We start from the raw sequence: 12,318 nt of genomic DNA on the forward strand, positions 1-12,318 counted from the left end.
TGAGAAGCTGCGGTATAAACTGACGTCGAGAAGATGTGTAGGAGCTCATCAATGGAGGATGAAGAAGGAACCTCACTAAAAGCAGTGAGGTGTGAGTAAAGATCCCAATTTGCCCGATCAAATTGCCAGCGAGGGCTACGGAAAGGTGGTGAATAGGAAGGAGAAGTAAGAATGATCGGAAAATGATCGCTGTCATGTAAGTCTGGTAGAACAGACCAGGTGAAGTCTAGTGCAGTGGAGGAAGAGCAGACTGATAGGTTGATGCAAGAGAGAGTATGAGTACGAGGATCAAAATGGGTGGGAGTACCTGTATTTAAAACATGGAGGGGGTGAGAGGCGAGAAAAGCCTCCAACTGAATGCCACGTGAGTCACAATGAGACCCCCCCCCAGAGGAAATGGTGGGCATTAAAATCACCAAGTAACAGAAGTGGTGGTGGTAAGGATGAAACAAGAAAGGCAAAGTCTGGGATAGAAAATGCTCGAGAAGGAGAGAGATATAAAGAACATATTGTAAACCACTTATTCAAGTGGATACGGGCTGCAGTGTAATGCAGCGAGGTATGGACAAATAGTTGACAGTACGGAATATCATTGCGTAGAAGAAGGGCACTTTCATTAAAGGTCCCATCTGAGAAAGGATCCGAAGAATACAATAAATTATAGCCTGAGATAGGTTGGAAAACAGCCGAGTGTAATTTTGGTTCTTGTAAGCAAGCACCAACAGGGGAAAACCTAGAAAGCAACATCTGAAGCTCACCCCGATTACCCCTGAGGCCGCGGATATTCCACTGTAAATAGGCCATGATTGGCGATGAAGAAAATATCAGGAATCTGTAGGTAAAGGCACCTACGGACTAGAGGGGTTAGAAAAGTCAATGTGTGGTGGCATTGGAAGATGTTCAATTAGCGAAGGAACGGAGCATTGCGAAGAATGGGGTTGTGAAGATGGAGGAGAGGGAAGAGAAGGAACAGGAAGTGAATCAGTGTCCATTGAAGGTTTAGTCTCTGCAATATATTCTGAAATGGCTTCAAGTGTTTCTGAATTCAAAGATGTATGGGAGACCATATTGGAGATAGGAGGAGGAGGGTGAGTAAAGATTGGGACAGTAATGGACTGTACCAAAGTAGAGGGGGAGGGAAGAGTGTAAGGGACTGGAGATGAAGTGTGGGGGGGGACAGAAGAGGCAGAAACCTGGGAGGTGGCAGAAGAGGGAGAAACTTGGGAGGGGACGGGGGTGGAAGGCATAGTACGAGGAGGAGGATGAATCTCCACACTTGTAATAGAGCCAGAGAGAGGGGAAGAACTAGGTACAGAGACTGGAAAGGTAAAGTGTGGAGGTGGAAGAAGGGAAGGAGGGGGCAAAGAAGATTTGAGCAATGTGGATTTTTTGGACTTCTGAGTAGAGGGGCGATTGGTATTAGGTGTCGTACAAGGTCTTGTTGATACTGGGGCTTGTGAGGAAGGACGCGAAGATGTGAGAACAGACCGAGTTGTAGTCGGGACGTCAGAGCCAAGGACAGCAAAAGGATTAGATGCCGTAGTGGCTATGGGAGGGGTAACAACAGAGGAGGCTGCAGAAGATGGGACCCCAGAAGTGGGGGGATGTTTGGAAACACGAGAATAAGAAACACGGGGTAGTCTCCCTTGGAGGCGGAGATGAGTAACTGCCATAGCATAAGGGAGACCTTCTGCCTCTTTGAGGCAACGGATTTCACGTTCATTTAAGTAGACCTGGCAACGGCGGGAGTACGAAGGGTGAGCTTCATTACAATTAAGGCAAGATGGAGGTTGACTGCAAGATGTATTAGAATGGTCGTCGGCACCACAGACTGGGCATTCGGCCATAGATCTGCAATATTTTGCTGGGTGACCAAAACGCCAGCAATTTCTACATTGTTGCGGTGTAGGTATCACCTTTCGAACTTGTAACCGATGTCCCGCGACATATACAGAGGACGGGAGTTCTCGGCTGTCAAAAGTTAAACGAGCCACATTGCAAGGGTAACGTCTCCGCCCCCGGGCAGGAAGGACATAAGTGTCTACTTTGAGGATTGGGAGATCCTGGAGTTCCAGCTGTTCAAAAATGTCATTGCCACATGACTGGAAATTCTGTTGGACTATGGTATGGGGCAGAATGACAGTACCACTACAAGAATTGAGAGAAAGATGTTTTTCAATAGTGATAGGAGTAGTATCGATATTCGAAAGGAGAGAAAGATCATGAGCTTGGGTAGCATTCTGGACAGTGACGATGCGCGTACCGCTCTTGAGAGCGTGAAATGAAATATCTCTGCCAACATGACGCAGGAGCGCTTTGCCAATACTATGGTCAGAAAGGTAGGCAGAAGAAGTTGGTCTTAAAGTAAAGAATTTAGTCCATTGTGTGGTCCGAAACTGAGCGTGGAGAGGGAGTGCTTGACGTGTCGGTCTTTTCCGAGTAGAATGGGAAGGTAACGAAGGAGCATCATCAGGAGATTGACGTTGGAGTTTAGGAGTAGGACCGGAGTTGGTCCGGCGTGAAATGGGTGGGCGATTCGAAAATTGCCGTACCGTAGAGGGAGAAGCCGGAAGCATAGTCAAAGGAGAGCGGAGTTCAGACAAATCGAAGGAGTCAGTCGAAGCCCCGGTACCTGAAGCGGGTGAGGAAACAGCACCAGTATGAGGTACAGGGGCATCAGGAGTGTCCGAAGAGTGGTCTAAATACAAGGCAGGGTCAGAATGGGGTGCGGTATCAAGAAGGGGCCCGGGGGTAGTGGTTTCATGGACTAGGGCTGCCATGGTTAGGTTACTCCTTTGCTTTTTGTTTTTAAGAAAAAAAAAAAAGAAAGAAAAGAAAATAAAAAAAAAAAAAAAAAAAAAAAAAAGAATAAAAAAAGGGGGGAGCGGGGAGGAATAGTTCCCAGGAGGAATGAAAGGGCCGGAAATCCCCCTCCGCGCCCAAGAGGACCTCAACACCGCTAGTAGCGCAGATGCAGCATGGAACCCGTGCCATACCCTACCTTTCATGCCAGTAAACCAGCAATCCGGGATAGCAACCTCACATCTGCCGAGCTACCTCGGTGGACAAAAGAGAGGGCGGCCGGATATCCGCCACAAAGCATACCTCCTTCGGCCACCACCCCCGGAATCCGAAAGGTGGCTTCCAGAGATACACCCGTCGCCCAAAAGACACCCAAAGCTACTCCGGGATACCGGAGAGGGATCGGGACATCCCCAGGCAATCCAGATTCCACGGCAAACTACGCCACCGCCAAGAACCTCAACGGAATGGGATGGACCCCGGTGTCCTTTCCCCTACCGAGGAACTAGCGCGCCTGTGGGAGAAATCCCAAAGGCCAAAAAGAGGAAGGGCAAAAGGGAGGAGTGAGGAGGAGGAGGAATGGAAAAAGGGGAGGATGGGATAGGGGAGGGGAGAATGGGGGGTAATTAGGTTCAGTCTGAGGAAGAAGACCGACAGGGCTAATTCCTCAGACCAAGAGCCTCTTCACCACGCCAAGGAGCCCCTCTTGAAGAGGATTGCCTATAATAAAGGACTGCTCTGCATCACAGTTATTTCTACCATTTTCCTGAAGATGGCCAAATTTCCTCCAGGTGGACCAACACAACCACAGCATTGTATTGCTAGATAATCTCTCACATGAGCATCAGAAAATACACAATGTATACACACATCCACATAATAATGCTTATTAGTATGAAAACTATGTACAGTGTTATCAATTTATTGGACTTTTCTTGTATTCTCATAGGAATGAATCCATAGTATTCTTTTCAACAAAACTATAAATTATAAAACATCAAATAACATCATAATATTTAATGGTGTAGCAATGGACATTTGCAGTCTCATTTCAGTAACTGGTTTACAAGATATCCTTACAAAACTGGGTACTGTGGTCTATATAACAATGAACAAGCTGTCTGTAGCCAAGCTTGGCTTACACTAATCATGTTTAGTCAATTTTGAAGTGAACGATAAATTAAACTAATTTTAAATTTCCTGAAAGTGGAAGTTAATACATTCAGTAAATGGCAAAAATATGGCAGTAAGGTTAAGCATTAAGACTGATTCATAATTTCTCCACTGTGAATATATGAAAGGCAATATCTAATAATAATGCTGCGAATAAGTTTTGCCAAAACCTATAAGAATTCATCCTTAATGACAATAACAAATATGCAATTTCCAAATTTCCTTACCATAATGACTGAACACAAATTGGAGGAAGGATAATGGACCTGTTAGATGCAAGGGAGAGGAGTGGATTGGTCTACTTATTTGCATAGTACAGGTCATGTTATGCATCTAATTAAAGTCTCGTATATACATTGCTATCTAGAATGTCAATGTGTCAGATCACACAGGAGTATAACTTAGGAATATTTCTTAACTTCTGAGACAGGGTAGAAAGGTAACATTTCCATCAAGTAGTTGACTTTCAACAATATTGCTCAATATTCACCTTCATAAAGATCCTGTGGAAAAGTGTGAAGGTAAACATAGACAACACTTCACAATGTTTCAAATTTTTAACACTATTATTAATCTATGCTTGACAAAGATGTATATTTGGGATTTGAAAGAACAGAATTTTTTTTTATGTAATATATAATAAAGGAATTCTCTGATCTTTAAAATATCCTGCACTTTCAAAACCCACGTCCATTCTATGACTTGCAATGTCCAGAAACCAACCTAAGGCAGCAGCTGGTCAAACAAAGAAGCATAGAAATGTATTTGAACAGAACATTTTCTTCAATTCACAGCATAGGAATGCAACTATTGTGTCACGGGAAGAATATCCTTATAAAACAAAGGTTCCTGTGTACAGATCATGTAGATTGATTCTTTGGCATGTAAAGACAATATACATGAGCATAATTACATTTTCAACTTCTGCATAACAGACTTTCCATTGAGACAAGTGCATACATCACAGACATACGACAACCAGCCAGATCTGGAAAATATATATATAATTTGTATAGTAGGATAAAAGATTCTCTGCAGCTGCCTGTTTGAACAATAGTGTATTACTGTTCATAAAAGCTTATTCTACAGAGAGAGAGAGAAAGAGAAAGAAACTGGGACATACTGCTGGCCTGGTTATCAAGATTTAAGCACAATATTCTTAATGCTCATGTGTACAGTAGTTCCATTGCATTTGTGGGGAAGGAGTGAACCATAAGCCAAGTTGGATGCCCACAAAAATTGCGAGATATTTAAGTAACATACTCTTGCCTCTTTATGTATTAATGCCCCATTCATAAACAATAATTTAAGGAGTAATATATAGCCATAATTTAAATTTTGCCAATAACCTTGTCTTATGAATGAAATGTCTGAATTAACAAGTGCCAAACTGTTTCACCTGAAAACTAAGAATGTACAACTAGTATCTTCATTAAAACAACACAGATAATAACAGTTCAATCAATATCACAGTTTATAACATGGGATCAGTTTTCAACTGATTATGACAAGGGCTTGTACATTTGAGACATACTATCAAACTGTTGCTGTCAAAATGTTCATTGTAACAGGAAAACCTTACTATAATTTTATTTGAATTGTGATGTCTGTATGCTTCTGGCAAGACTTACTCAGCGAGTTATGTTAAATGTGTTTCCTTCTTTGGGTTACCCAAACCCTAGTGGGAAATGATCAATGTGGTTAAAAAAAAATAGAAGAAATATATATAGTGGTACCTCGAATTCTGAACAGCTCCCAGCTCTAACAATTATGCAAGTGTATTTTTGTAAGTGCTTTCGTAAGTGTATTTTTGGGGGTCTGAAACAGACTAATCTAATTTACATTATTCCTCATGGGAACAAATTCGTTCGGTAGAGGCACTTGAACAGCCTTCTGGAACGAATTTTGGCCAATATTCGAGGTACCACTGTATATGGTTATGAGTGAAGACAAAATTTTTCCAACTTCCTTTGAGCAAAAAAAGGCTTAAGGTTCACATATGACTATCCTACCCTCACTAGCAAACATGAACATCATATATTTGGATTTGGCCATTCCACACAATGCCATATTCAGGTTACGTCCTGAATGTTTATACTTCAATGACTTGATCAAACATATATAAGTATACTATTTTCATTTAGGATATGGAAAAGTTACTGAAGGCAACTGTACTGACTTCATTAATAGATGAATAGAAATCACTGAGCCAAGACTTTAGTCACCACAAAAAATCAACTTGCATACAAATTTATAAATGTGTATATTGATTGTTAAAACATGACTGGTTGCACATCACAGATTTTTCAAGAAGAAACTAAAAGCTTGGTTCACTTGGTTCTTTAGGCACTGTATATACTTAATCCTAAGAATTCTTGTATATTTTTTCAGGTTGTCTTCAAAATAAAATTGAAGCAACAAAGCAAGGTTAGCAATATCAACATACGCCATTCTCTTGAAATTATATTTTAACGTAAATAGCAACACTTGGAAGGCTATCCAAAAAAAAAAAAATATCACACGGAAAATACAAACAGACTAACAAGAAACAGACTAACATGGGTTCTATGATATGAGAAAAATGAAGTTAATGACAACCACATTTTTTTTTTTTAGTAACTAGGTAGCCTCTTAGTATTTCTTAGCCACCACTTTTCATTGTAAATACAGTAGTTTGTGTTTCAAAAGTCAGTTATCACATAAGGCAACACTATCAAAGGATCATCCTGGTAGCTTTTTTTGACAGTTACTTCATGCCACTCTCTGAATTTACCATCCACATCAAAATTACCATTCTGACAATCAAGATTAGTTGTATGAAGTGTATTTATTGCCTCTGGCAGAACTTTCTCAGATTTTCGTACTAATTTTTCCACTTCATCTTCAGATTCACTATGCTCAGAGCCACTACACTTTCTATCTCTTTGTTCTTGCTCCTGTTCACAAACTTGTTCGTCAGGATCATCCCATACAATACTAGAGGAGTCAATTGGAGGAAGGCGGGCCAAAATCTCCTCAGCAGTTTCATGAGCCATGACACCAAGGAGATCAAGGTTACTCAGCGTCATGATAGGTGGAGGGACATCTGTAGGGCCACGTGGTGGGGAAACTGGGGCACTTGTAGATCCTTTGCCTTCTATTTCTGAAGATACTGAACCTCTGTCCTCATCACCAACACCTTGAAAGTCATCAAATGCAGGACCTGGCTGTGAACTGAGGAAGCGCTGCAAATGGTCCATTTTATTACGGGTAACAACTGCATTATCAGTCGTTCTACCCATACCAAGTGTTACTCCAGGTCCAGGTAATTCTCGCACATGTTGTTCTTCCAGTTTTGTTGCTCTTTCTGCTAATTTACTATCACCTTTTCGTTCAGCAAGTTCTGCAACAATTTGTGACGTTGTTTTCACTTTGGAGGCTTTAGTAGGTATTGGAAGGGCAGCCATTTTTTGATGAAGCAGGTTTGGCATATTTGTAGCAAGAGCAGTTTCATTAATATTTAGTTTTCTCTTTGAAACAGCATGTGCATTTGCTATTCGTCGAGTTTTACTACTTTCACTACCTCCACTATTAATTTTAGAAGTACAATCATTGCTAATTACGCTAGAAAAACTATCTCTACTATCTTCATCAAAACCATTGGTTACATTATTTCTAGGTCGCTTGGCAACGGGAATATCACTATTAGAATCTTCCTCATCTTTTCTTAATCTTTTGTTAGCCGTATTAGTTTTCGCTACATTTTCAGTACTTGGGGCATAAGAAGAAGCATCTGCTCTGGGTGGCTGCCGCATGCTGGGATTAACTGCTGGAGAATGTGGGCGGGACCGTGGGCGGGCATGTGTTGCTAAAGGGGGAGTAATAACTGGTGAGAGAGTCGACAGAGCAGGACACATCCCTGGACTCAATACACGTCCCCGAGGTAAGGAAGGTGATGCAGGTTTAAGTGGGCGGGACGAATGGGCAGTGGTTAGGGTAGGGGAAGCTGTACGTGTCCGTTGGACGAGGGTGGAGGGAGTGGTAGGGGCAGACATTCCTGGACTTGTGTTGCCACTGGACGGTAAGGAAGATGGTGAAGTTGGAGGATGCCCATTACCTGCCCCTTTTGCACCTGTCCCACCAGACCCCGTCCCGCCAGGTCCAGGTCCTGATCCAGCTGCCCCATTCACCCCATCTGCCAGAACTTCCTTACGCCACTTGCGCACAAGATCCTTGGAACGTCGATAAAGCTCCTGGTGGTCTGTCTTACGACGGATATTGTTGATGTGTCTTCCTAGTCGGGTGGACTGGAAATAAAAAAAAGTATATATTAGTGTGTGTAGTAAATAGCACGTATACAATACATATATCTTGCATGGCTTCAGAGGTGGTGTTGGTGGTGGTAGAGTAGGTCTCAAAGAATAATGAAGTTGTGAGAAATTGGATGAACTAAACTGCCCTAGGTTTGTATATTTTGTATTAGGTAGTGTTATAAAAGGCCCAAAGACAGTTGTGACAGTACAACAGAACCCACCATCAAATAACAGGAGACCAAGATTGGAATATGATGGCAGTAATAGTGATGAAAATGATATAGCAGCAGCTCACAGTGCCAAGACGAAGGGAGCAAAGCTCCTAATAATTGGAATTTCAATAACCTGTAAAAAATGGTGAAAAGGAGTCATGGAGAGGAAAGTTAATGGCTGTCATAAATGTAGGATTTCAGCAATGATCTTAACAAATGAGAATGACAGTAAATAAACCAGCAATACTAGACCTACCAGCAATTTTTTTTTTATCACACCAGCCACCTCCCACTGAAGTAGGGTGACCCAAAAAAGAAGAAACACTTTCACCGTCAGTCTTGGCAGTCAGAGGCATGCCAACATTACAGCCTAGATGTTTTTCCAAATTGCAATATTTCCACCCTTCCTTCAGAGTGCAGGCACTGTACTTCCCACCTCCAGAACTCAAATCCAGCTAACTGGTTTCCACGAATCCCTTCATTAATATTACCTTGCTTGTACTCCATATCCACATCGTCATAAAAACAACTTTCCTCCACTCCTAACAAACATGCTCGCACACACCTGCTGAACGTCCAAGCCTCTTGCATACAAAACCTCCTTTACCCCCCCTCCCTCCAACCTTTCCTAGGATGACCCTTACCCCCTCCTTCCCTCCAATACAGCTTTATACACCCAAGTCATCCTATTTTGCTCTACCCTCTTTAAATATCCAAACTACCTCAATATCCCCTTGTCAGCTCTCTGGATAATACTTTTAGTAACCCTGTGCTGCCTCCTATCTCCAAACTAAGAATTTTCTGCATAATCACACAATACATTGCCTTCAGACATAGTATATCCACTGCCTCCAGCCTCCTCTTCACTGCAATTTTTAAAATCCATGCTTCTTCACATTCATGAAAGTGTGTTGGTACCCCTATACTCTAGTACACTCCCCTTTTTGCCTTCATGGATAAGGTTCTTCATTTCCATGGATGCCTCAATGCACCACCCACATTTTCCTCTCATCATTTCTATGGTTCACCTAATATTTCACAGACCTGTCTGCCAACAAATACACTATCCAATACGTATCTGAACACATTTCTTTCCTCCATACTCCCCCCTCCTTCCAATCTGAAAGAATCTTTTATTACCTAATTTTTTGCTCACATCACCTTGCTCTTTACTATGTTAACTAAATTTTTTCTTTGACATATCCTTCAAAATTAGTTTACAACTTTTTCAACTTGTCTTCAAAATCTTCCAAAAGCATAGTGACATCGGCAAATAAATGACAACTCCTACTTTGTACAGTATTCGATGCATTTTATCGCAAAAATTTCGCCTCGGTATCCAATCGAAAACCCGGTATTCGATGAGATTCGTACGAGACGTGTCCATGTGTGGCCTGAACTGCCCCGTGTGTGCCAGTGTTAACAAGCCAGCCAGTGTGCGCGCATCTAAGGATACATTCGGTACATTCCATAAGTCACCATGGGCCCCAAGAAAGCTTCTAGTGCCAGCCCTTCAAGAAAAAAGGTGCTAATTTACTTACTTACTAATGACTATTGAAATGAAGAAAGAGATAATTGCAAAGTACGAAAGTAGAGTGCGTGTGTCGGAGCTGGCCAGGTTGTATAGTAAACCCCAATCAACGATCTCTACTATAGTGACCAGGAAAATGGCAATCAAGGAAGCTGTTCTTGCAAAAGGTGCAACTGTGATTATGAAACAGCGACCGCAAGTGTTAGAAAATGTTGAGAGACAGTTATTGGTGTGGATAAATGAAAAACAGATAGCAGGAGATAGCATCTCTCAAGCGATCATTTGTGAAAAGGGTAGGCAGTTGCATGACGATTTGGTAAAGAAATTGCCTGAAACTAGTGCTGATGTGAGTGAATTTAAGGCCAGCAAAGGTTGGTTTGAAAGACTCAAGAATTGTAGTTGCATATATAGTGTGGTTAGGCATGGTGAGGCTGCCAGTTCAGACCAAAAAGCAGCTGAAAAATATGTGAAGGAATTCAAGGATTACATAGACAGAAGAATTTAAACCTGAACAAGTGTTTAATTGCGACGAAACAGGCCTGTTTTGGAAGAAAATGCCAAGCAGGACCTACATTACTCAGGAGGAAAAGGCACTCCCAGGACATAAGCCTATGAAAGACAGGTTTACTCTGTTGATGTGTGCCAATGCTAGTGGTGATTGCAAAGTGAAGCCTTTATTGGTGTATCACTCTGAAACTCCCAGAGTGTTCAGGAAAAACAATGTCCTCAAGGCTAATGTGTGTGTGCTGTGGAGGGCAAACAGTAAGGCATGGGTCACTAAGGACTTTTTCTATGACTGGTTACACCATGCATTTGCCCCCACTGTGAAAAATTACCTAATTGAAAAGAAATTAGACCTTAAGTGACTCCTGGTATTAGACAATGCCCCTGGCCATCCTACAGACTTGGCAGAGCGACTTTCTGGGGACATGAGCTTCATTAAGGTCAAGTTTTTGCCTCCTAATACCACTCCTCTCCTGCAGCCCATGGACCAGCAGGTCATTTCCAACTTCAAGAAACTGTACACAAAAGCTATGTTTCAAAAGTGCTTTGTAGTGACCACAGAAACTCAACTGACTCTAAAGGAGTTTTGGAAGGATCACTTTAATATCCTCAATTGTATAAATCTTATAGGTACGGCTTGGGAGGGAGTGACTAAGAGGACCTTGAACTCTGCTTGGAAAAAACTGTGGCCAGAATGTGTAGACAAAAGGGATTTTGAAGGATTTGAGGCTAACCGAGAAGCCTATGCCAGTTGAGGAATCCATTGTGGCATTGGGGAAGTCCTTGGGGAAGTCCTTGGGGTTGGAGGTTAGTGGGGAGGATGTTGAAGAGTTGGTGGAGGAGGACAATGAAGAACTAACCACTGATGAGCTGCTAGATCATCTTCAACAGCAAGAGGCCAGACCTGAGGAAACTGCTTCAGAGGAGGGGATAGAGAAATAGAAGAAGTTGCCTTCTTCAAAGATTAAGGAAATGTGTGCAATGTGGCTTAAAGTGCAAACCTTTTTTGATGACAATCACCCTAACACAGCTATTGCAAGCCGTGCTGGAGACTATTACACTGACAACGTTGTGAAACTTTAGGAATGTCATAAAGGAACGGGAGGCACAGGCCTCTATGGACAGATATGTTGTGCAACAGAAGTCCAGTGACTCTCAAGCTGGTCCTAGTGGCATTAAAAGAAGGGAAGTAACCCCGGAAAAGGACTTGCTGCCTCAAGTCCTAATGGAAGGGGATGCCCCTTTTAACCCTTAAACTGTCCAAACGTAGATCTACGTTTTTTCAACATTTGAAAGTATGTAAAAAAACGTAGAGCTTATTTTTCTTTTTTTTACATTTGAAAACGTGTAAAAAAATCTTTAATCTACATTTTTTTTTGTTATATTTGAAAATATGTTAAAAAACGTAGATCTACTTTTGGAGCACTACGCATGTGAACGTAGATCTGTTTGGACAGTTTAAGGGTTAAACACTAACACCATCCACACACTCCCCTCCTCCCATCCCATCAATCATCACCAGATCTTCATTAAAGGTAAGTGTCAATTATTCTATTGTTATTGTTGTTATTGTAATTATTCTATTGCATTAAACTTAATATTTCATGTGGTAAAAAAATTTTTTTCATACTTTTGGGTGTCTTGCACGGATTAATTTGATTTCCATTATTTCTTACGAGGAAAATTGATTTGCTTTTCGATATGTTCGGTATTCGATGAGCTCTCATGAACGGATTAATATCGAATACCGGGGGTCCACTGTATTAGATTCTATATCTAGAAAGAAGAAAAAAGCACAATTCTG

At 41.7% G+C, this 12,318-nt stretch overlaps 1 protein-coding gene across 2 annotated transcripts in view; it reads right to left on the reverse strand.

Annotated features, from left to right (window-relative positions):
* Window positions 1-3,710: 3,710 nt before the first annotated feature.
* The window catches only part of LOC128685355 (mucin-5AC), a 46,807-nt gene continuing 38,199 nt past the window's right edge, over window positions 3,711-12,318 (reverse strand). For both annotated transcript variants that reach the window (XM_053771845.2, XM_053771846.2), the window contains exon 3: window positions 3,711-8,261. In XM_053771845.2, the coding sequence (XP_053627820.1) occupies window positions 6,657-8,261 (1,605 nt within the window). In that variant the 3' untranslated portion in view covers window positions 3,711-6,656. The remainder of the gene's footprint in view (window positions 8,262-12,318) is intronic.

Source organism: Cherax quadricarinatus, chromosome 8, assembly GCF_038502225.1.
Source record: "Cherax quadricarinatus isolate ZL_2023a chromosome 8, ASM3850222v1, whole genome shotgun sequence".
NCBI classification, from domain to species: domain Eukaryota; kingdom Metazoa; phylum Arthropoda; class Malacostraca; order Decapoda; family Parastacidae; genus Cherax; species Cherax quadricarinatus.